This window comes from Styela clava, chromosome 15 (genome assembly GCF_964204865.1).
Source record: "Styela clava chromosome 15, kaStyClav1.hap1.2, whole genome shotgun sequence".
Lineage (NCBI taxonomy): Eukaryota > Metazoa > Chordata > Ascidiacea > Stolidobranchia > Styelidae > Styela > Styela clava.
In genome coordinates, this window is record NC_135264.1 from 16,302,556 (window position 1) to 16,329,570 (window position 27,015).

General features: G+C 36.6%; 1 protein-coding gene across 1 annotated transcript in view; it reads right to left on the bottom strand.

The window, feature by feature from the left end:
• Window positions 1-26,696, bottom strand: part of LOC120333752 (nuclear receptor subfamily 2 group F member 1-B-like) — a 43,506-nt gene extending 16,810 nt beyond the window's left edge. Inside the window, exons 1-4 of the mRNA XM_078120403.1 lie at window positions 26,543-26,696; window positions 18,139-18,552; window positions 13,871-14,072; window positions 2,688-3,212 (exon numbers count right to left, since the gene is read on the bottom strand). Of these exons, the coding sequence (XP_077976529.1) occupies window positions 2,688-3,212; window positions 13,871-14,072; window positions 18,139-18,540 (1,129 nt within the window). The 5' untranslated portion in view covers window positions 18,541-18,552; window positions 26,543-26,696. The remainder of the gene's footprint in view (window positions 1-2,687; window positions 3,213-13,870; window positions 14,073-18,138; window positions 18,553-26,542) is intronic.
• Window positions 26,697-27,015: the final 319 nt, after the last annotated feature.

The window sequence follows — 27,015 nt, forward strand, 5'->3', positions numbered from 1 at the left end:
AATGATCCAATAAATGGGGGGGGGGGTAATATTGGCAAATGAGGAAAGTAAAAGGTTGAGGAGCACTCACGATGCTTCTCGTTTTCGTAAACTCAGTCTCCCACGAATGTTTATTTACAGTACATTTCAGAATGATGTCCGGGGACAATTTAACGTCATTCAAATTTGCTTGACGGCACTGATAAGATCATACTTATAATATCAAGGGCCATGGATGGATTAGTATACCAATGATAGCAAAAATAGTTAAATTAACAGAATTTCATTGTAATTTCACCGCGCTGTTTGAGTAATCTTCTAAGTACTACAGATCTTTTGTACAAAGCCTCCTCCACTAATGCAAATATGTGAGAATTGAGAAAACCACCCCTTCAACCTTTTTAATTAGTAAACTAGTAATTATCCAATTGGATTAGAGGTTAGCGTTGGGAATTTGATTTGTAACACTGTAAATATTGTTCATAAAATGTAACTTATTACGTCACACTTACATGACCAACCAGTCCAGGTGGAAAACATTTTCGGCCCCTGGCCCACAAACCTTAGCCCTGTCTAGCGCTTCGTTCGTGAAGACGATTTAAAATTTTCTAAAATTGTACCAATGCTGTATCAGTTTCTATTTGTTTATCATTTTTCAACTGAAAGCTCCAAAACCTAAGGAAATCGTACAAAAGCGTCATTTAGCAATACCCAGAAATTACAGTTATTATATCGAACTTTTTTACATTATACGCGTGAGCTGACTAATTTGTTATTCACGTTCATCGGCGACCGCGATGCATTGTAAATGTTGTTTTCACGAACGGTCGTTCTTCTCAAATTTTTGTGAATGAAGTTTTTTAGTGCGCATTGGAATGGGTCTATAACTGACATGGGCAAACTACGAACCCATCTGAATAAGGGATTCATAAAACAATAATCCCCGAATCCGGTAAATTTACCTGATTAAACTCAAACGATCGTGAGGCAATTAAAATATGTTCGCATGAGCTGCTGTTTTCGTTTATTTTGGGCGAATCAAATTCGCTTATTTGCGGAGAAGAATTGGGGATTTAGAAAGGGCTATATTTTTGAACTTTGAATCCGTCCATATCCCTCAGAATAAGAGATTTTCGAAACAAAGAATTCGGAATATTAATATCTTAAAAACTTGAAGTAAGCTACCAACCTCCTTGTTCTCAAGTTGTTTTGCTAACTATTTAAACGTCTGTAATGCCACAATCATTTGTATCGCAGTTATATGCGGGCTTGGATTCCGAACACAGCATATTGGATATTTTCGATAGTAATTTGACAGAATAACTGAACTCTGCGAAGCCCATAGCGTGCTTTATGACATAATCACAGTCAGAAAAAATTCCTAAAAACAAGGCTTATCAGAGTCGGCCAAAAAAATAAAAACAATATGGCGGCGACCATTAGGTAAATAATTAGATAATTAGTTATTCTATTATCGGAATGTCAGGCCCTAAGGAAAATTAATAAAGTTTCTGCAATCCAAATTTTCAAAATCGCGATAGCGCTAATTTCAGAATTGTTCTCAATGTAAACTCTCATTAATATTCAACGCTCAATTTAAAATATTTGGAGAAATGTAACTGGTCATCAGCTAGAGTGCCACGGTATTGTAACCTCACAGTGCCCAGCTCACAGACATCATTGTGACGTGCCATTGTTTCTTGATTAATATTCGTCAAAACTTTCCCGCGCGCGGCAATTTCGACTGAAACAAGTTTTACCGAAATGAACTTTAAATATTTCATAAGTCTAACCACCACAATAATTAGGTTAGAAAGTCATTGACCTTGCCTCGGTTGCGGCCAGGGCGATTGAAAATGAAAGTGATATTAGCTTGATTACTGTCACTTTTAAACTTTGTATGCTTCCCGCGTAAAGTTCGCGCCGTGTCCACGTATGAGGGCCTTGGGGAGTGTTTATTGGGGGGCATATGGGCAGTCGGCCCGGCGCTCCAGAAGTATGTGTACCAACCAATATGGCGGTAACTGTTTTTGTTCGCCCATTTTACATCAAGTTGTGTGAAGGGACTGAAACCTATAGGCGGAGGGAATATTCACTTGGCTAACACAGACAGTCCCCGAACTCACTCGTAAAAGACATGAATAAGGAAAATCGGAATAAAATTATGGCCTAACCCTAACCTGGTAAACATACTACGGGAGTACCGCCGCCCCGGGCAGCACGTAATAAAGATGAGTTTGTTGCTTAGTTTAATGATTTAAATAAAATAATACATCGTTCACTCTTACTTGACTTTTTTAATTTATTAATTCTCATCTATAATTTGTTGACCCCCCAAATTATTCTTGAAGTTAGGTATAAGAGGCATCCTTATCAGAAACTCGTCCGGACAGCAGGACCAGTGGTTAAATCGTTTGACATAACTACAGGGAGAGCCAAAAAATGTTAACATTTTTACATTCTGTCAAAATGTTATTTTGGCCCGCCCTGTATATAGTCAGGGGCTAATTTGTATACGCTTAGAGCCTTGCTCAATGTGGGGATGCTGAACTAACGATTAATACTGAGTTTCAGATCATCCAAGCGTGAAATGATGACGTAATCAATATAGTATGACGTAACTGCTGGGGATAGAACAAACAATCAAAAAATAAGTTTTAGATCACTCAAGCGTTAAATAATGACGTAATCAATAGAGTATGACGTACCTGCTGTGAATAGAACAATCGCTTTAAGGCAGGAATATTCAGCAGAATCGACATGGAGAGCTTTTAGCTTTTCGACCTGGTCTTGAAAAACCCGGATGTTGTCCATGAATGCCATAACTCGATCCGCGCTCATTGATGTATGAAGCCCAGCGGCTGCAAGAAGAGGAGCTACATGGAGTGGCATGTGGCACTGGGCCGCGTTTAGGACAAAAAGTTCGCTCCAAACCCATTTTAGCATCGCCACTTGGTCTGTGACCTGTAGGTCCGGGAAAAATGGGATATTTCTAGCCCACTCGACTGCGGAAAATAGGAGCCGTGCGGCTAGTTCACATATATTGTCTATCCCCATTATTTGGTTAGGGGTATGGCACTGTAACCCAAAACGAGATGTGGGGTACGGTTCGGCTCGTAGTAAGAGGGATATGTACCCAGAGAGATATCCGTGTCCTAAAGTTGGTTCTCCGTTTGTTATGGCATATTGTCCCGGGTGGGGCTGTGTCGGAGGCATACGTCCTCGCTGAACGGCTGAAAAGGAAATAAAGAGTGTTAGATCCTCAAAATCGATGCCATATGGTGGGCACGGTGACTTAGTGATTGAAGACTAGAAGGACTACGGGCAGCTAATAAATATTTAACGGACAGGCCCTAATTTTATTGCTCTTGCGTGTGTTGGTGGGTAAAAAAGTTGATAAGAAAAGATTTATTAATAACAAACAAGAGAGCTATGCTCAAATATATGGACCACTCAATGGCAATAATTTTGATGACGTCATAGCGAGAAAAAAAAGTAATAGCCTTCTGGAGAAAAATTTTATCTTCAACCACTGAAAATTTCAAAGCAATTGGTCCAGTATTCGAAGAGAAAAGCGATTTTTTAAAAATGGAGACGGAGACAAATAACAATAACAATAACAACAAAATTTTGAAACGATCGTTATGGCCACTAAACGTGTCCAATAACTTGAAGGTGAAATTGAATTTGAAATATAATCACTAACACCATATTATCAGCTTTCCTTTCTCACAGGTAAATTTTAATTCTCCCTTTTGAACTCTTTCAGTAATTATTCACACCCTAATTACCACAAACCAATCCTAACGAAGACCTCATCCCAGATAAGAATCAAATCAAGGTAAAAGACTCGCACATGTACAGGAATGGCTCAAATTACCCGATGGCATCGTGACCCTTAGGTATTGGTTATTTGAAACCGTGTTATTCGTTCCATAATATTGATTGGAGTGGGTAAATGGGGTCACAAGGAAGATATTGCTTTCATGAACTTTTTGGTACCTTTTCCCCTTGTTACGCCATTTCAAAGCTAATTTTGGGTTAAAATATGCGGATTTTACACTTTCCATCTAAATTTGAGACATCAGCAAAATATGTGGGTTAGATGAAATTACTTGTACACGGAAGTATTCTAGTTTTACTTCCCGGTTCGAGTCAAAAGGCAGCTTACATATCTGTCGCGGCGCAATTGTGCATATTTGCCATTCAAGGCTATTTCAAAGATAACTTTAGGTTAAAATTAGCGGATTTTATACTTTTATTATAAATTCGAGACTTCCGCAAAATTCGTTGGTTATATGAGATTAATTGTACGAGGAAGCATTCTAATTTTACTTCCGCGTTCGGGTCAAAAAGCAGCTTACAATTGTCTTAGAATTTATATTTCCGCAAATTAGTTGAATTTTCACTTATAAATTCGAGAATTTGTCAAGATGTTATCTAACATTTTTTTGTTTTAAAATAATTTTGAATGCATAACTGTTCGGGCTCAAATTTATACTTTAGAGCAGGATTGTGCAAACTGCGGCCCGCGGGCCAAATGCGGCCCGCAAGAAAAATTTGTGCGGCCCGCGGAGAAATAACAACTTTGAATGGTGTGCCCGTGAAACGAGCATTTAGTTTAGGACTTTAGGTAATCTGGTACGTGCGAGAAATTCTAATCCTTCTGCGCCACAAAGCCTATACCAGTACCTGAGTGCCACTGACGTATTAGCAAAACTAGCTAGCAAAGATCTGTTGCAAAATATACGATATATATTACAAAAACGAGTTTCTCACTGACTTGGATTAAAGTCGGTGTGGCGATAAATTTGAATAGCAGTTTCTTCAGAAGTTTATGCGTTTAACTCACTATTTCTGCAAGAAACCCTAATAATGCCATAAGGTGACTAGAAAATATGAACAATTTTTAACGCTTGTAACTACCAGAAAGTCTATATTAAATAAAGGTGCGGCCCGCGGCTTTACTCAGTTTCTTGAATTTGGCCCGTCAGTGAAAAAGGTTGCACACACCTGCTTTAGGATGTGGGGCAAGGGGGCGCGTATCTTCACCGTATTTTTTAAAAAACTCTTTTTCTGAATAAAAATCCCAAATTTCATTTTCAGCTAAACCTTATGGTATCTCTTCATTGCGATATTATTATACCTTAACTACGTTATCAAATTTCCTAATTTATTCAAAACCAAAATGCTTAGCTTGCGATGCTAAGTTTAAATTGTAAATTTCGCTTATTTTTAATATTTCTTTGCTTCACTCATATCAAGGCAATTTCCAGTGATGCGTTAATACAAGCTACTTATATGCATGGTGGAGTTCTCAAGTGCGGTTTCCAGATTTATTTGTATGTTTTATTGTATTTTGCTAATTTCGGTTTTTTCTATATTGCTTTATTATAGTCGTCTAAACCTAAAGAATGCAACATAACGAAGGAATTTATATATTGCCACGTCGTAAATATTTTTAAAAGACATTTTTCCGATATTTGCAGTTCCATTCAATATTCTTACAGTACACAAACATTGTAAATATTTACTTAAATAAAAAGACATTTGCAATGTGATTCTAGAAGTACCGGTTCTCAACAAGTGGACCACGGCTCTTTACTGGACCACGTAAACAATTTGAGACTAGCCACAGACCAATTAAAATTTGCTAGTTTTATTTGTGTCACTACTCACTATAGATAAAGTTGATTGTAGTAGCAATGAATGATAAGGATCTTTTGCCAGTAGTAACTTTCATTATCACTAATTATCAAAGTGAAAGTGTCCTATTTTTTGCAGAATTATTTTTTTGTTTTTCCCTTGTATGAAGAAGTTACCCACACAATTTTTGCGCAACGAAAATGGACCTTAAACTTAATTATTTAACTAAATGATTCATATTACAGAAAAGAAGCGCTATAGATGACTACAAAATCTCTAACAACGGCAGATATGCCTTGCTGATCTACAACAAAGTCCCGATCTATACCTACTCTTGCAACGCATCTTACTATATCTATGACATTGAAAACGGGTGAGTTAGGATTTACTCATATTTATCCCGGAGGAGAGAAATGTCGATGAGACAGCTTGATCATATGGCAAACCACGGCCTCTCGTCCGGATACCAGTCCATGTCGAGTACAGAATTAGTTTGCCAGTTAAATATCTTCAGAAGCATGAATTTGGTGATGGAGGAAGCCGTAAACGACCAGTGGTTATGTGAACCACTCTCCGGCGCGGAGGAAATATCAACCTACACTCTAAACAAGGTTCTTTACAAGCAGATTGAAATGAACGTTGAAATATACGCAGAGCGGGCTTGGATATTGTTCCATGTAGCACGGGACTTATAACGAGATTTAAATAAGTTTGTGCATAGCGGCTGGCACAAAACAAGTTAATCTTGTCTGGTGAACAACCGTAAGGAATGGAAGTACCCAATGCGGGGGTTTTGTACCCTGAAAAAAAAGTTGAAAAACACCGTTCTAGAGTTTTGATGCACTAAACACAAATGTGTTTTTGTAAAGGTTAGTCTGGCCACAGACTTCATAATTCTCGGGACAAACAGTGCACCACCTCATCCAGATGGTAACAAATGTACTTATCGATAACCACCAATACTATAATGCCTCCTAGCACGTCATGTTGTATATTTTTTGAATTAAGGTAACGCGCACTCACCCAGAAATAAAAGAGACTCATCGCTGAGTAAAGTTACGGACGACCACTGAACAAGAGCTAACGAAACTATGCAGATTTATGGCGATGCATTACGCGTTTGCTGTATACAAACACACATGTGTTTTCGTAACTGGTTGTAGCGGCCATGATCCTAAACAGTGACCGCTATTATTGTAACTAAACTGGCAACGGTAACTTAGGGCATTGAACCCTGACCATTTTGGTGTTGGCGGGATCTCTTTCGGCGTGAGCCGCTTGGAGGTAGGACGTATAAATTTGTATCTTAATCAATCGGGGAGGGGGGGGGTAGTATTATTAATTAGGCGTAGTTTAAATTTACATCATATAGTTCTATTTTCCTGTTTCGTATAGTTATTATTGGTCCCTTCTGTGTAATAGCACTGTATTTTACCGAATTACTGTTTGACAACTATTTCATCATTATTTGACTACTATTTTGACTCAACAATAAACATCTTTGGACAATCGTTTCGAACTTTGAAAGGAACTCGGCAGAACCGCGTCATCAAAAATAAAGTGCCTGTACGATCTATTTATTCCAATCACCCTAACGAGCACATCGCCATCGTATGGTGCTGAGCCGTTATACTGGCCACAGATTCCAGACTTCTTCGAACAAACGGAGCGCCACCTCACACAGGGTGTAAAAGATTGGCAGGCTGATAACCGGAATTTTCTAGGCTTTTGGTCCACCATGTTCTATTTTTTTTAAATAGCTATACATTCTTGGCATTTCAGTCGCCTGCAACTTTGCCCAAAAATGAGTCTCATTTACTTTTCAATGAGTGCGAGTAACTTTGCTTTAAGCAATATTTCTAATACTGTACAAACAATTCTGCCACAGGTCGATCGAGTTCGTCTTTCGTGTATGACCTTTAACCCGATTTGAACGTGAAGTTACGAGTCAAATTGTCGTAAACCCGAATCACCTCACGTATTATTAAGATTGTTTAACTTACTTCCGCGATTTTGTACTATTTCCGGTCAAAGTTGAAAGGCCGAATGTCAATTTTAATACAAATATAAATAGAAAAATAGTCGCGTATCATATGGTGCCGCTCGTTAATATTAAAGACAGATTTACGACCGGCTAGACAGAAAATTTCCAAGAATTTTTCGGTTCAAGCGAGTACAAAAAGAATAAGTTTTTTCCTCGAACAAAGCTCTGCTCAATCCGTCACTTCAAGGTAAGAAGCTACCATAGTTTGAATGGGCCTGAATCTTCGCGGTGCAGTATTATTCACCCAATATATATTACACCTTGGAAGAGGTGGAAACAAAGTTTTGTTCTTTCTGAGACATGGGTGCAGTGTTCCCTCTAAGGTGTGCGCGTGTGCGCGCGCACACAGCTTTCAGAGGCTGCGCACACGCATAGATTTACTGCGCACAGACGTATTTCGATGTAATGTAACAATTTTCTCGGTTGGCAGGTTGAGAAAGTTTGTTGTTGGCCCACCCATTACCCGGTTAGAACGCCAAAATTTCTTCATTGGTTTTTGCACAAATATTAGCCATTTCCAAAAAAGTGCGCACATACCAAAAGTTCTGCGCACACATACTACAAGAAATTAGAGGGAACATTGCATGGGTGTGCATGACTTTTTGTCGGTTTGTCACATAACCAACTTCAAACATCTAGCAAATTTAGTTTATCCATGACAGTAAAAACTTGTTTTGATATTGTTGTTGGTAAAAATAGGAAAACAAATTATTTAAAACATAATGTTATATATATTGTTAAAAAAGTGCCAAAAAAACGTCTAAATATAATATAGCACCGTCATAATGTAAAAGGTGACATCATAATGCCATTTGTAGGTGCAAAGGGCGGTCCTCATACCCGCTTTCAACCTTTGACTATTAGGGCGGTCCGAAAGCCATTTTACCACCTTTGGCTACACGCTAGGTTGCGTTAATATTTTTTTATTCTTCAAGTTGAAAATAAAAGTGACTGAAAATGAGCCGCCATTTTATTTCCCGCTAATCCTCAATTCAGACGAAAAGTGCAGACTGGCCTGAGGCTAGGTCAATTGTGACATGACATTGATATCTTTATGGCGCAACAAGAGATTTTCTCTGACTTCTGTTTATCATAATATGATAATTTTTTACATTGTTTTATTATGATTTTCAATTTTGTCACGTCACCATGAACTCGGATGACTTTTGGCACGCAAAACGACTTGCCAGTTTCTTAGGTATTACAAGCACAAACTCAAATCAGGCAAAGTCGCGAACTCAATTAACCTATACCGTATCACGTGCCAATGCCATGCAGTCTTCATGCGAAAACACCATGTTTAAAATGACCACTGTACATACAATATGTGAGATAAACTGAAAATCGCATTCAAAGGTTATTGGAAATGCGAAAAAGTTATACTGTAATCTAGCAGCGATATTATTGATTGACGCTAGGAGAAAATGGTAAACCAACAAGTTTTTAGCTATCCATATATTATTGTTAAGGCTACTTGGTATGCTTATGAGTGTCTGATTTCAACAAAAGAAACGAGCCAAACATACTCTCCTAGCAAACACGCATTGCTATCACCGGACTTTTGCCTATATTCAAAACAGACCCCGCTAAATAAAAAGATGCTAAACTTGAAAAAAACGGAATTTTACAGCTTGGCACAGCCTATCGAACTTATTATATTCCAAGTGAGGTACGGTCATAAGTTGGTTGGAATTCTTATGCGATAAATTAATACATTTATGCGATTTCATGAGAAAACTTTTCGATTAATAATATTATTTAATTTTAAAATTTTCCCATGCGCATAAACTAATAATTTTTCTCGGAAAGATCAGAGATCAGGACTAAACGGTTTTGCATAAGCAATATATATGAAGAAAATGGCGGATTTCAATGTTTCATTTTCAATAAAAAAGAGAAATCCGCGGATGGAATTTGAATACCCTTACATAGAATCGGAATACCGTCCAGTTAACAGTCTCGTCCGATTATACCGGTCCCATGTCGCGTTTGGGATTAGCCCAACGGTTCTCAAACTTTTTACACCGCGCCCCCTTTTTCAGAATTTGTCAAGTTTCGAACCCCACTCAAAAAATAACTAGCTAACAATAAGCTACAAATAACATATAGTAAGGCGAAAGTATGTTTTATTAAAGAAACACGTTAAAAATACATGGATGGAATCGCAATCTATAAACAATAGAGAAATGTAAATATTTAAAATAAGGCAAGATCAATCTAACAAGTATTTGGATTTTAATTAGTTTCACGTTCCTTCCAAATATTGTCTATGACCCCATTGTGTGGGGCGCAACCCACGGTTTGAGAACTACGGAATCAGCCAGTAGTTCGTTTCAGATGCGTAGAGTGCCTTGCACATCCTGTTCAACGGCATTCACTATATATGCTAAGCTACTATATTATCAAAGGACCATAGTCTTTCGAGTTCGGCGTAAAGATTACTCAATTTATTAATCGTTAATCGAACTGGTATTATAAAGATCGCGCAATTTAAAATCAACATGCGCCAGTACCGGACATGACTCCGACACCCATGGGACTCCGATATACCAGTTTAATGTTGTCTTGATAAGTGGTAGTTGGAGTCTTTTGATAAAATCCGAATATTCGTTAATATACGCTTTAAAAAAAATTCAACTTATTTCGATGAATTGCTAAACTGAGATTAAAATCTAAAAAATAATTTTTCCGATGATGCGTTTTCATGACTTTACTCCAAGCAGGACTTTTAACGGGTGTTGACCTTAGGCCTAACGTCAGACTTAGGATGTAATAGATATCTTGGACCAGCGGGACCCAACTAAAGAGTAATTCTTGGCCAATAAAAATGTTGTACTTTTGGGAGGAAATATTACTTTGTATTTAATGTTGTTCCACCCGTATTGGAGAAGAGCCAAATATAACTGGGTGAAACCGCGGGCCGCACTTTCATAGGCTTCCTAGAAGTTGCTTGCACAACAATTTTGGTCTATTGATCATTCATTGTTCGCTTCACACAAGCTAGCTGATAGGACATTGTAACGTCATAAGTACAGGTTTTGCAACGCAAAGGGATTGGAATTACTACCGAATTGAATTGAAAACCCGTTTTCGAGGTCCGCACACCAATAAAAATTGGAACATCTCCTCGCACAATTTTTTCTTGTGGGCCGCATTTGGTCTGCGGGCCGCAGGTTGCCCACCTCTGATGTGGACCCTTGAGCAGAGTAAAAGGCGTCTAGCCGTGTTCAAAGCAAACGGCAAAAAAAAAATTGCAGTATAAAATTAAAAAAGCTTGTCCATGCGGTTCATCACTCTACGAATCCCATGCTGTCACTATTACTTGATTGTGAACATTCCCTGATTAAATATTCATGAAATTAGGCGCTTTCTGAGTTGATCGGCGTGTTTTAATCGTTTTCGCTAATTCTTTACGGAAACTGATGTATCTTAATCCATTTGATGCAAATTAGGTAGAACATGCATTTTAAAGGATTAGCCACAAGTTTAGATGGTTTCGGAATAATAAAAAAAGGCGAAATTTGAAATTTAAAAAAAGTTACACAAGAGTTTCAAAATCAAAATAATACATTTTAATCATTTTCTAAAAACAGCTCAACTTTTACTATTTCAAAGTACTAACGTTTGTTTCAAGGCTGTTAGAGTTTACCATGTTTTCACTGGAGTCGAACGCTATACCAAGCCAAAATTCTCTCTTTCAACAATTTTGCTTCAGAAATTCAGCTGGTAGTAAGTTTGCCAAGCACTTTTAAAAAGGCTCCCATACGCAGCTTCAAAGGCTTCAAAGAAGGCTCCCATACGCAATAGTTTTTACTATCAAAAATAAATTTTTTAGGTGGGAATTCGGAGTTGAAATCAAAATATACTTCACAACCCGGAGAAACGCTAAACCAAATTTTCTTATTTTTTTTCATCCATGGATCTACTATTCAAACTGTGCGTAGTGCGAGTTGTGAGTGAGACTAGTTACAGACTCGTAAATATCGATCAAATAATTGAAACAGTGTTTGTATTGTACTTAATGAGGGGAGAATGAATCGACACAAAATTAGAACAGGAGAAATTTATAGACAAAGACGGAAAAGCATTGCTCTATACCAAAATTTGTTCACCATTTTAAAATTTGAGAAAGCTTGTATGTTACACGCGTATTACACGGGTGACTTTGGAATGACCTTTGAATTAAACGATCCGACAGCTTGGGTGTAAATTTCGGACAATCGAAAATTTAAAAAGACAATTCAATTAGTCTCGCTATCTTAAACGGGTTTTATGTTGAACAACTTCGTTTTAACTAAGGCCCGATCAACATTTATGGCATGGAAAAAATTTAATGCTTGAAAACCTGATATGGCTGGCTATTCAGAGTGCAAATTTGGGTAAATATAAACACTGCGTTACTTTGGGAAGAGTAATTATACGATGTAAACCACCGTGTCATTGTTTGACAAGTTGACAAGTCTTTTCAGATCATTTTGCTCAAAAACACGTCAAATTCGTTGATTTTTCTAATTTTTATTTGTCTCTCAAAAATAATTTACAAGTAATATAAACACGACTCGTAATTTTGTGAACTGTCTGACGACAAGGTCAGTTCAAGGACGCGATCTTTAATATTATTATTATTCGAAGGGTGTGGGGGGAGGGAATCTTTTTTATTTTTATTTTTGTGGGGGGGGGGTGCAATTGAGAAATGGATGGGTATATGGCCCTTCTGGGTCACCCATTTGAATGACCTTTTCGGTAGAGGTCAATTGAAGTGCCATACAGAAGGCTGTCTGGACTACCGAACCACTGCGCAAGATGTTTATCGTCAATATAGTGCAGATTATGTTTCGTCTTGTATTACTCGTCTTTATAATTGTCTACATGGCATTATAGCCTAAATAAAAAAAAAGTGGCTATCCTGAGTGAAATTGTTTAAAAAATATAAAACAAAAACTATCCTATTTCAATGACATGCCCTGAAAATTTAATTGCGTTCCATGTTTTATGCTATAAATATCGAATTAACAATAACAATGTCTAAACAAGACGCTATTTTTGCACGGTGTTATAATTATTCTAATTTGTATGGCGTGTCACTTCGGTGACAAAAAATACATTGAAAATTTTTAATTTGTTGCAAGTACTCGTGACCACTTTTGGGAAACAAATGTCAATCACACAGAAACATTTTGTGTGGCAAGAAAATATATTGAAAAATGTTTTCAATTTGTTGTAAATGGCGTTGGATTATCTCGGTGATAGTCTTAATCAAGAAGCGACCACCGGAATACAAAGAGCGAATGTAAATGGGCATTTTGCAAGCTCACTTACAAGTAAAAGAGGTCTATCCCTCTAAAATGTAATGTTTTGCTGGAGCTATGTAAAATTATGGTTGGGACTCACTCGGTAGAAAAAAAAATCTCATCTATGGGCAAAGTTACGGACGACTACTACAATGCCAAAGGACATCGATTTCTGGGTGCTCCAGAAGTATGCGCGCCAAGATGTCGCACAACCTGAATCCTAACCGGTACACACATACTATGTTCAGGTTGTGCGCCATCTTGGTGCGCATACTTCTGGAGGTCCGATTTTTGCATTACAGGCACTAACTCAGAAGCAAAGGAGACTAAGCAAAGTTACGTCATTCAGAAGTAAAGCAGACTAATTTCTGAGCAATGTTACGCACACTCATTCAGAAGCAAAGCATGCTTATCCTCAAACAAAGTCACGGGCAATAAAATGTCAGAAGCTATTAAATTGTGGCATTAAACGAACTCACACAGATGTAAAGAAGGCTTATTTTTGAAACAAAGTCATACGCGGCCACAGGAATACAAACTGTCAATGTAACTATCAGTAGGGGTTGCGCGAAACACGAAACTCCTAATCCTTTCTCAATTCTATGCAATTCAAGAGTCTTGCTGCACACTAACACAAATGTATTTCTGTAATGTTTTGCCTGACCAAAATCAGACTTCCTCAAACGAGCAGTTTATAACAATCAACATTGTGCAGCAGGGCTCTCGAATTGCGTAGATTGGTATACAACTATGGTGCTCCCGAAGTATTCGTACCAAGATGGCGCACAACCTGAACATAGCATGTGTACCAGATTAGGGTTCAGGTTGTGCGTCATCTCGGTACGTATAATTCCGGAGCGCCCAAACTATCAATGTAAAACGAGCAATAACCAGAGACTCAAACTCTCACCCTCACGTCTCATTCCAACTTTAATGCATTTTCGTAGCCGACAATACTGGCATTGGTTTCTGTGGTGCTGATCCATGGGGCAGTTCCGATTCCCTCTGCATGTGTAAGAAAGGTTCCGCCGTACGCTTCGTTTGAAGAAACTTTTGCATCCTTCGCACGTATATTGGCCATAATGCTTCCCGCTGGACTTGTCACCGCACACCTGAACAAAGAGAAAAGATTTTACGTTACCGTTATCAGATTGAATTGGTCATTATTAGCTAAGTGTTTTAAGAAGTAGAACAGCCCAGAAGTTAATACATTCGCGTATTTTTGTTTGGGTACTCCTGAAGTATGCGTATTTGTTTGTTTACTTCTGGCCCAAGCCTAGTTTCGCTAAGTTGGTGATTTTGTGTGTCTGCTGGTGTTTAATATTTTTTTAAAGGTTTCGATCGCTCTCCTGAATTCTTCTTTTTAATTAGTGTATAATGTATATTATGGAATTTATTTATCTATTCAAGTTGTGGACGACATGGCCTAGTTGGTGAAACCACGTTTTCCAATCGGGAATTGCCCTGTGAAATTTTGTTGTTCTTGAGGAGGAATTTTGCTTTGTATCAATTCTTTATTATTCCTACAATATACGAGCAAATCGTATAGGCAAATTGGAAAATACTCAAACTGTACAGAAGCGATTGTGGAACTAGCACTAGTCAAGCATCCAACCACTCTTCAAAAAAGAAAAAAAGAAAAATTTAACGAAAAAGTTTGGAACCACTGAGATGATTATCAAATAAACTTAGCATCAAGGCATGTCAAATATTTAGTAATTGTGTCTTTGTAATATAATATCTAATACTTCCGACTTTAGCTTTCATCTGGTCCCAGATGAGCGAGATAATATGTTACATCACACTTTTACTGCAATATACATTTACCACATCAAGAGGGCAATTGAAACAATGAACTAATTTATTTTTGTTTTATTATTCCCCTCCCCCCACAGAATGACGTAATTGTTGCTAGACTATATATTTACTTAAACTTAAAAAGATTAGTCAAATTATACTAGCAGTTGTTCAATGCTAATAGCTCCCGTTATAAATTTTAGCAACTGGCAGGTCAAAGGAAGATTGCAAACAACGCACAGGATCGCATTCCCACTTATAAAGAATTATTTTTATTCGTAGACCGAGCTCGAAAAGCTATCTACGCGGCAGTGTCAGAAGTATGTGTACCAATATGAAGGTAACTGATTTCGTTTACCTAATTTCGCTCAAGTTGTTTAAAGGGACTGAAACCTATGGACAGGAGGTATATTCACTTGACTAACACAGACAGTCCCGACTCGTGATAGAACTAAAATAAGGAAAATCGGAATCAAATTATGGCCTATTCCTAACATGGTACACATACTACGGGAGCACCAAGCCTTGTACTGAGTGAAAGTAAATACAACCACGTGAAAAATCACACCAGTATATCAGCGATTTATATCATTACTCGCGACTCTTGTGATTATCGACGCCCTGCATATTATCTAACGTATACGGTCAGTTAAAGGTTTTGATACCGACACTTTGGGCCCAAGGGACTTCGGAAAAGCTTTAGACAACGCAGTGTCCAGTAGGAATTATACTTTATAGACGTGTTACAGAGGGAAACCAAGTATCAAGCTACAGGCTATAGTCATATAGGAAAAATCGGTGATTTACTGAAATTTAGAAGTAATTCAAATTTGTTCTGGTGATATGCTTTCCCCTATATAAATAAAAGTGGTGATTGAAGAATAATATTCTGGTGGGTACTCATACCACTACCTATCACTAACTGATCAAAACAATTATGAAAGTTGTTTGAAAAAAAACGATTTGAGTTACCGTACAACGCTATGTAAGTTTACAATTTCTTTTTGTAGCATTACTCAAATCAAAAATTCGAATTCGTTTGGACCTAGCATGATCAGTGCTTGATAATTATCAACAATCGTTGTTCCGAGCCTGGGAAGATCTTGCAAGAAATGTCCATTCATTGAATAGTTTCAAAAAATCAAACAGACTTATGAATGCGCTGATATATAATCCTATTGAACTCAGACGATCTTTCACAAATTCTTACGGGAAGAAAATGGACTTTGTCTATCACACGGTGGGGAAAATTACGGCCCGCGGGCCGGATCTGGCCCAGCGACATGTTTCATCCGACCCACTTGTGTCTGTTGGAAGTAAGACAATAGTTTTTATGGAATAAATTTCCGCTAAAAATATCGATTAAAATTACGTCATAATGACCCAGATTGTTACCTTGTGCTTCTTATTATTATTTAAAATAAACTAACTAGACTAGCTGTTGTAAATAAACTGTTTTTCATATTAGGTTTTGATCCACCGGCTCAGTAATCAAGTTTATTAGTAATTGCCCATTCGTGAATTCTATCACAGTGTTTCCCAACTCAGGGCGGTTGAAGCAGAATTTAGCATGTTTTGACTGGATCCGGAGTCGTACTTTCAAACTCGTCCTAGTCGTGATCGAAATTGCAACATTTCAATGGGGATAAAAAATCAAAGCTTTGCAATAAAGCTTTACTGAGTTTAAAAAATAATGCTTTTCCATTTTCATATATAGGAACAATTATACAGGGTATCCATAAAATCCTTTTACAATTTCAATTTTGTTATGAAGTCAGTTCTCAATATATCTTAACCAGGTTTGTTGTTTTTTAATCAGTAATTGTATTTCATTCAATACATCTGTGAGGGCCGAAAAAGTATATGGTATCGATAAATTCACTTTGCAATTTAAAAAAAATTAAGATTTCTTGGACAATCTATATCAAAACAATATCTCAACTGTATATTTATGTTGTTTCAGATATCAACTTGAAAATATAGTGATTTGTGTAATTTTCCACATCAACGTTTCTCCAATCTAAAATGTATTCGATATTTCATATTCGAAAATATTTTTCTCCGGCCTCTGTACTGTTTGTACAGTTCGTAATTTGTCCATAAATATCTATTACAATAACTAAACGATATTCGAGATACTAAAAGAAATATACACTAATATTTTTGTTTTCAGAATAATAAAATAATTCCCAGGGGAGGGAATTCTTTCCCGGCTGAGAACTACTGATGTAAGGTGTTAATTAGTCAACTTGGTAGGTCTGATTTGCGGTCCAAAAAGTCATTAAAAATCGATTTGAAAATGTTATGTCACATGACGTGAAATTCTCATCTTTTTTGAGCTTTTATAGTGAAGTTGTTGCAACTTAACTAGCATTTTGACTTAACCGCAATCACGGCGAGCTAATGGTTACAGCGTTGAAACACTGGCTGAATTGGCTAGGCGGTATACCAGCTGTGCCGATCTGAAAAGATTCCGGTTTTGCAAAAACCTGGCACCTAGTTCAATTCTAAAATCGCGAGGCTGTGTACCAGTCGAGTTAATTTGAAAATTTTTCGGATATTCGAGACTTTATGGAGACCCTGTATATATTTTGTCTGACGGCGCAAAATCCCCAATTTCTATATGAAAATTAATTAAATTATTTTCTAAATTAAAAAATTCACAATATCAAATATGATAAATTTTGAATGTATTCGAACATTCGATTCGTTTTGAACATTCCTGGTTGCCAACCTCTGCCTTACACTATTGACTTTATACCTAAGTACAGATTGGCCCGCGGGAACGTATATAAGCTATAAAATCTTGCAGGGCTCTGTGACAAAGTACAAGCCAATTATCGGGGTGGTCCCGTATTCCTTGGGGAGTCGAATACTTAAACTTGAGTCGTTTCGTACGACTTATAACTGAAAATTCGCGAGAATACGTTTTGCAAAATACCAGATTAGTATTATAAACAGTTATACGTGTTTACTGAATAAATTTAAAGTTACACATGTGCCATTAGGACATAATGAAGCAATGTACTTTTATCTAATATAGGTAGAAAAGGTAAATGTGGTTGACTACAATCGTGGAAGTTTGATCAATCAAAATGGATTCAACTTTGACCTTTAGAACTATTCAAGCAAAACGTTTAGGAAATTCAAGAATTATATATCTTTCAGTTTCTCAGTGACTTGTACTTCTTATACCAGTACTTTTTCTATTTCGAGCTGAGGTTCGGAACCTTACTTTAATTAAGTAGCATGTATGGAAAACAACCGCTTAGTGAAGCAGTTGAAGTTTTTACTCGGGTCTCGTGAACTTGCACTGAGTACATTTTTGAAACTTATGAATAAAAAACACAAATAACTGAAGTATTGAAATAAACATCTTACCACGCATTCGATGTGTGATTTGTCTCCATTTGTGCTTCCTGTATTTCCATTTTGATTCGATCGGCTCATTGATCCTTCACCCATGCTAGTGCCTAGACTCCCATCGCTGACGACTGACCCTCCTCCTGGTGTAGTTGGGGTTTGTGGGGGGCCGTTACAGGGGACTTCCCCCAAAGTGGGAGGCACATTATGTCCTGGCGTCGTTGGTAAAGGTGGTGGCACGTGGTGAGGTAAATGTGGCGGCGGGCCGACTGATTGTGGCGGCTGTGGCGCCATAGAGGAATGGTGCTGTGAGGGGCCGGGGTCATGGGGAGGGGGTACTTGTGACGGTACTTGTGACCTAGTGACGTCATCAGGGGGTATATGTGGGGGATCCCGCCAAGCGCTTGCCACCATCGCCATATTTGGCGCGAACTATTGTTATGTCACACGGGAATTGGTTTTTGTCAAATTATGCCATCATAATTAATCAAATGATTATCGTCATCAGAAGGTCGCCGGAGGTCATCCAAGTACATGCAAAAACAAAGAAAAATATAATTAGCAACATGACATCGATTTTTATTTCAATTTAGGCTACCAAGCCCTGAAGGGCAAAGTTAATTGCCCAGTGTTAACAGTTTTAATTGATTGTATTGTGAAAATCTACGGCGAAGGTTAATTACCTACTGAAGTTTTATTAGGAAGAAACGTGTTACGAAATATCGTTATGTAATATTTCTTTTTTTAGTTACATTCATTTTTCGAAATGTTTCCATGGCATAAAATTATATTAATATTCATTTGAAATATAGAAAAAAAAATTAAAATTTGGGTTTGCTTATAAAAATAATAATATGAAGCACGGTTCTCAGTGGTTCGGGAGAAATGATGATATATTTGGTTATTGTATAAAATCTCAACCAAATGACGTAAGATCGGTGTTAATATTCATCTATATTGATATAAATCCTCGCGGAAATGGCTGGACTATTCACATGAATTAGAATTTTGCAGTGAGATATCTGGGTTTTGCTATTAATTCGTTTTTGGGCGCTGAACAAAAATAAGGCAGTTGCCCCCATGCAAAACTTGTAGGCTGATATGCGGGATGAAACACTGCTTTTTTGTTGCATTGAACCAGTGGTTCTCAAAACTGATTGATCGGGGTTCAGAATTAAAAACGAAAGTAGCGGAATAAATATGCCAGTCAAATAATTCAACAAATCACATTTAATTTACTTTGAATTGGTATAGTTGTCACGAATGGTACTTAGCAAAGGGTTTAATCGTCTTTACAAGTTTCAGAAACCTAAAAGCTACCACACCCACAAAATAACATCGGCAAAAATCTCTACGGCTAAAAAAAATTAAAAACGGTTTCATGCGGAAAAATGAGGGATTTCGAAATGAACAAAATAAGATATGTAGCTGAAATTGTTTGAAATAACTGCTTTAAGCCATTGCGTCCGCAAAATATCATCAACCAAAAATATCTCTCGAGTCTTACAACAATTTTAATTTACTTTTGAGTAAGCTTCACTCCATATAATAATATTTTCATCATGAGTTCCCATCGATAAAGTGCGAATCGACCAATGAGTAAGAAAATAATCCTTTTAATTAACTTATAAATACGACCCCTGTCGGTGCGTTCGCTGTTAAATTTAATTACAGTCAGTTAGCGGGCGATACACAATAAAAGACGATCTCTCGTTTCACAACTTTCCCATCGACACAAACTCAAAAATGGCGAGAGTTTGAGCCAATTTGTAAACTTACGAAATAAATTAATTGAATCTATTTTACCGCGTAAGCGCAAGGGGTGGTGTGAAATTGGGAAAATATAAAATGGCGACTTATTTGAGTGTTTCTTAGTGTTTTGCTTTAGAAATAAATAGTTTTTACTCACTTACTCAGAATAAAAAAAACTCAAGTTAAGAAAACTAAAAAAAAAGCGTAACAAAATTTTTTTTCTCAGAAATAACCCCTATTTTGGATGATTAGATCGCCTAAAAAGAAAAAAGATGTAAAATTGAAAAAAAAATGAAATTTCAAATTTATGAATTTTATTAATGTATCAATTATGATCAAACGTTATGAAGAGTGGGCTTTCAAGAGACTTGAGGGAAGTATTTCAAGCTACGAAAATTGTATGTATGAAACAAAAAATGCTTTTTTTCTGACATTTCAAAAGGGCCCTTCGATCCTCAACTTTCTGGCTACGTCCTTATACGCTGAATTATTGCAAAGACTCCTTATGTCTTATCTTATGACATTGTCCCCTTTTTTGAACATGAAAACTAGAACTAAAGCAGTTGCGCAATCGCGGCGCCTGTTTTAAAAACCGTTGCATGGGAATTTTAGATTCCGATTCTAGCCTTGGCCCCCCTCCTCCCTATCCATTTTTAAAAATCCTGGGTACGCCCCTGACCCAAATCAAGGTTAGTTACCAGCAGATCATGTGGAGGAAAATCGGGGCTCTAAAAACCAAAATGGCGAATCTATAAAACCATTTAAATCATTAGTATTTGTCATCGATCATTGATAAGCTATCAGGGATGATTGTTGTCAGAATACATTACGTTTTAGAATTGCGGTTTAGCCGGAAAAATAAAATTAACGGTACCCGAACGGTTCGTGATTCATCTATTTAAGTGTCGCTTGAACTAGTGGACCTGATGATTTTTGGAATGGCCCCTTATTTCACTGGGCCCACAGCAAGTCCGATGAAAAATGTACGGCTGAGATTGAACCAAGTTTGGAAGTTCAACTTGATAAGCTGATAAATAGAAACAAGAATTAGTTTGGTCTTTGACCCTTTTACTGTTCATATTTATAGGAAAAAAAATAAAAAAATTTTAATGTTAACCGAAACTTTTAATAAAGGTTCTGCAGGCCTAAGTTTATTTGACGCTGAAAATGGGCCACAACAGAATAAAGAAAAATTTTAGAAATAACAATTAGAAATTTCTTTGTATTCGTTTATTAATAGTTCTCATTGTGTTTGTAGTTCTCAACTATCATACAATAAAATTTATTTAAATTTACAATTGTTATTACTATAAAATCAGGCAAAATTATTGACATCTTGTAAAATCGAGATTTCTGGTGAAAATCGTCAACCGAGCCGCCGTACTGTATGAATTACCCCCGAGCTAAGTACGTTTATGACATAATAATACGTGCGTGACATCTCTTTTTAACTTTATTCATTTTCGCGTTTTTTGAGAATGTGAATCTTACGTCAGCATTACGTCCGTAAAAATATCGGTACCGAATACTACCGGTACCGGTTTGGGCATGATTTTACGTAATTGTTTATTTTTTTCGAGAAAAAATCTTACGTCAGGAAATACCGGACCGTTTAAGTAATGATTGTACAAAAATGTTTTTCTTGTTGATTTTTACGTTTTTTGAGTAAGAGGTTTTACGTCAACACAAAGTCCATAAAAAACGGCACCAGTACCGAAAAATACCGTTCCGGTTTGGAATAAGATTATGGTCGTTATTCGGTATAAAACTCTTTTTTATTGTCAACATTTCGTCGTAAAAAAAAATAACGACAAAGACGTAACAAATTTCTTATTTTTCTAGTCTTAGTTCATAAATGTATTATTTCATCAAAATACGTTTTAACGTAAAAAACATCGGTAACCCAAAAATAACGGTAACGGTCTGAACATGGTTTATGGAAAATTTCGGTATTTGTTATCGACAATCATTTGTTGTAAGAAAAGAAAAATATTTACGACGAAGTTGAAACGAATTAAGCAATAATTGTCAGTTCTTATTTCTAAGTCGCAGTTTTCTATGTAAGTTTAAATTTAAATATTAAGTCAAACAAATCCGTTAATTTGAGGCTTTTGTATCTTATCACATGAAACTCATTGATTAGGTATTTTAACATAAACAATAATTCAAATTAATTTTGAACGTGGGTGGGAATTTTTAACTCAGCAGAGACGACAATGTATCAACCCCTTCACAAAAAAATTGAAAATTAAATTATATAAAATAAACATAAATGAAAGTTATTGGAGCACTAGAAAGCTCAAGTTTGTTCAGGGTATATGCGGATATTTTCGAGTACCTTATATCTGTATATACAAGCATAATTGAAGTTCAATAAAAAAAAATTCCACATTTTTAGAAAAAATGGCGACGAAAAGTCAAGAATCTTTTTTCGCTTTTGTTGCAAGCACGAATTTGACTTGTTATTTGATATTTTATACGCGTTTTCGACGCCTATAGTATGAACAAGGCTTGGTGCAGTCAAACACTGGTATGTAAGTGGCTACAATTTGGAAAAAAAAACGAAATCTTTTTATTAGGCATTGCATACCGCAGGGTTCTCAAACTTCTGGTGGTATGAATCCCGTGAAGTGGTTGACTATTATCTTTAGAGCCCCACAATAAATTCAATAAAAACAAAAAAATGTGTTAATGTTTTGTTAAATACTGATTAATGTTACTGATTAAACTAAAATAACTTAATTAATGACTAGGATGTATTTTCTGCTTTGTATTTGAAAAGTATTCAGTATTTTAATAAGTTAACGAATAGCTCACGGAGCGCGTATTGGTTTCTCTCGCAAAGATTTGGGCTCAGTATGAAGCACATTGGGAATCTATGGTCTACCAAATGTATTACACTATCGCTATGTTAAGAAAGGTCTTTCCGGTTCAACTTAGCCTATTATCCGTTATAACTCAATCCGGATGGAATTGACATTGAGAACTAATTATAAATAACACTACAACCAATTACATCAATCATAATGTGTGAATACTAGTGTTAACCATCCGTTAATTAGATTTCATATTGCGGTGCAATTAACACAAACTTCAGCTGTCAAAAGGAATGTCGTTCACTGTGAACACAACGGCGCTCCAGAAGTATGCTCTTGGCTAGTTCCCGAACTGATAATAGGACTAAAATAAGGAAAATTGGAAAAAAATTATCGCCTAACCCTAACCTGTTACCCATGTTACGTTCCGATGTCCGCCATCTTGGTTCGCATACTTCGGGAGCACCGAGAGTTGTTTGTGTCCATTTATGGGCGCTCCAGAAGTATGCGTACCAATATGAAAGTAACTAATTTTGTTCGCCTACTTCACATCAAGTTGTGTAAAGTGACGGAAGCCTATGGACTGGGGGTATATATTCACTTGGCTAACACAAACAGTCCCCGAAATCGTAATAGGACTAAAATAAGGAAAATCGGAATGTCTAACCCTAACCTGGTACGCATACTACCCAACATGTCATACAAATTCGTTTTCCTACATTAAGCATGAGTATGGCTTATTTTTTATGACGTTTAAAACGATTTCGCTCCTAACAAGAGATTGCACAAGCAATCAATAATATATCTAATTATGTGTAAGGGATACTATTACCATCAGTAGTTATAACAAAATAAAGAATCCTTTCAATGATAAATTTATGAATGAATTAACTTGTATTATATTTGCTTGCTACGTCGAATTGAATTTACATAACAATTTAAATTGAATTTGACAATTTTTTACAAAGCAGCCTCTGGTATCTAATGATGTATAAGGTCTACCTACTATTACCAATCAGTATTTATAATAAAATAAATAATCCTTTCAATGATAAATTTATGAACAAGTAAACGTTGTATCATATTTTTACGTGCTTGCTACGTCAAGTTGAAAGCAAGTACCAATTTATACAAATTCCGCGTCTTTATTTCTTGCGTGCTGTAAATCAAACCCACTGTCTTTATGGCAGAACATTTAAAATGTCCTTTGAAGCGATTTTCACATCCCTATTCACAATAAATTAACTTAGGAGTAGAGGTTCGCAGTAGCTACAAACTTAAACTCGTATTTTTACTCATATAATAAAGAAACAAGTATCTCATTCCAATTACCGTAATTATAAATTGTCAACCAACTATAAAGGGGTGGTTGGAGGTAGCGCACTTTAAAACTTTGCCATGGGGAAAGCAGCAAATAAAAAAGCCTAATCCCTTTCAAAGAACGACAAATTTTTTTCCTCCGGAGGAAATATTCCCAGGTTGAAGAATGTTCACATAGATAATTATGGGTTATTATTACCACAATTGGGTACTCCCGTAGTATGTGAACCAAGATGGCGGACACCGGAACGTAGTATGTGTACCAGGTTAGGCCATAATTTCAGGTACAAATACTACGGGTGTCACTTGGTTAGTCCCCGAACTCGTAATAGAACTAAAATAAGGAAAAATGGAATAAAATTATTGCCCAACCATAACCTGGTACACATACTACGGGAGTACCCAATTGTGGTGGTACGGTATACACGAAGAGAAGTAAAATCACAAGTAACGCGAAATCACGCCAAGGGATTCTGAAACTACATAAAATTTAAGCTCAATTTTTTCAACATTTTTAGCGATATTTTGTATCGTGTTTGGATCTGTTAAAATTGGTGAAACGAAAAGTTGCAAAACAATTTGGAATGTCTTGAATTTCAAGCTAACAATGTCTGACTCAAACAATCTAATGTAATTTAATATGGCTTCCGAACACCAACGAAGATATGCCGGGAGGAATATTGTTTATGCCGGTATTAAATTGTCCACCTAAAAGGATCTAATTTGGGGACCGACTTCGAACGAATATGAAGCGCAACGACGAATGCTATTTTATGCCGGTATTTTGTCATATTGTACCCCTATAGGTACCGCATTTCAGGACCAAAATTTAACAAAGATATGCCGCTAGGAATATTGTTTATGCCGGTATTTGGTTATATTGTCCACCTAAAAGTACCTAATTCGGGGACCGAATTTGAATGAATATATATACCGTGAAATGTACGCAAAGGTACGCAATATACGTCCATGGCTCCGCGAAGGAAACTCCGCGAGCTATTCGTTTACTTAAAATACTGACATGGTCAAATTTGTAACTGTCCAAAGAAGCCATAACGGCATTAATGAAAAAAAAACTAAATACAAAGCAACAAATACATCCGAGCCAGTACGTAAAGTTATTTTAATTTACCCAGTAATATCAATCGGTAAGTAACAATGTGTATTTGTTTTATTTTCATTGTGGGCTCCGTAAATAATATTTGACCTGTTTACGGGCTCCATAACACCAAAAGTTTGAGAACCACTGCGTAAGGCATTTTATTTTAGGCCGCTAATGTGTCATATTGTACCCCTACAAATACCGCATTCGGCAACCGAAATTGAACGAAGAAATTCCGTAAGGAATATTGCGTATGCCGGTATCGCAATAAATACTCCTAGAAGTTAGCGAATGCGCGCGAAATATGACGTAGGCTAGGGTAGGTAAATTACGGCCTGCCAAAGCAGTTTGTGCGTACCCTGGTTTTGTAACATTACAAAAACAATTGAGTATGAAAATCTACCAACAAAATAATACTACAAAGATCATTGGAATGATAAACTGGTGGGACGTGGGTGCTAAAAGCCTCCGGACGGGGGCCACGAGCCATAATAGGTGGAGAGACACTGAGTTTGACTTTATCAAAAACAATCCAAGCCAAACAGATTCAAGAAAAAAATAGTGGAGCAATAGCAAATTTCTAGGTGCTCCCGAAGTATTCCTACCAAGATGGCGCACAACCTGAACATAGTATGTCTACAAGGTTAGGGTTGTTCAGGCTGTGCGTCATCTTACTATGAACACTTCCAGACCGCCAATTTCTATGCACAGCGATCGCATGCGAAACTCCGAGACGCGCGTGTTGGACGAACCGCCATATTGTTTTCTCACAGATTGCTTTGGCTCGTTTGAACTTGAAAGAACATTTTTAAATTAAAATGCGTCTCCTTTATGTATGATAACTATACCATTATAGGCCATTCTTAAGTGTGCTTTCTAATATTTAGGTTGTAAAAACGATCGGCTTTTATATAAAGTATTTAGAATTTCCAATCAAAATTTGAATGCCATAAAAATACCAGTTTTTGTGAACAGCCTAATCGCTAAGATAGTACAATGTGTATGTTATAGCTGCTAGTGAAAAGCTTTATATATATTGTATAAAAATGTCTAAGTAGCTAACTTGCTTTTGGAATAAACATTTTTTTTTTGTTAAATAGTGGTGTGGGCCGATGTTTGTCTTTGAGACGCATTTCGGTCTTCGACTTCGAAATATTTTATTCAAAACATTTCCACATATGTTGTGTGTTAATGAATTTGCATTTTCGTAATAAAATTGCAAATTAGAAATTGAGACGCTATTAGACCGATCTGTTACGACCGAGAAACGACTTAATCACTTTGATCAAAAATAAATATTTTTCAAAAATTGTTTTTACTACCTATATCTCACTGGATCAGCTTCAAGTCAGGTTTTAAACAATCATTCCCCATATTTGAATCGACTTTTAGTCTTAATAAATTAAAACACAAAAAGTTAGTGCCTACTTACAATTTCAAATCGTCCTGTCGTCTCGATGCTTAGGAGCTTCCTTCGGGCAAAAGTTGGACACTTTTTAGCTGACGATTCAGTACAACTCCTTTAGTTATTGTTAAAATATTTATTCTATATTCCCATTTAATTTATCTACTTAATAGCTGAATACCTGGAAATAGTAAAACACAATATTGTCCATTTGTGCATTGATATATGAAGAAGTTAAAAAGCTCTAAATGGCTTAAATATCGTATTAACTAATACAGTATGTCTTGGGTTGGGCAGAGTTTGTACAACTTAGGCCTAAGCTCAGTATAGACCATGCATCTCACTTTGTATGCTTACTTTAACCATCTGGTCCTAGCTGGGGTTCTGAATCATTTTTGATATATTTGCACCCTGCCTACTTTGCTCATTCTGCATGCTCTGATTTCCCATTTTCAAAGCTAGTAGATTTAGATAGTTAGTGTTACACAATATTAATAAAA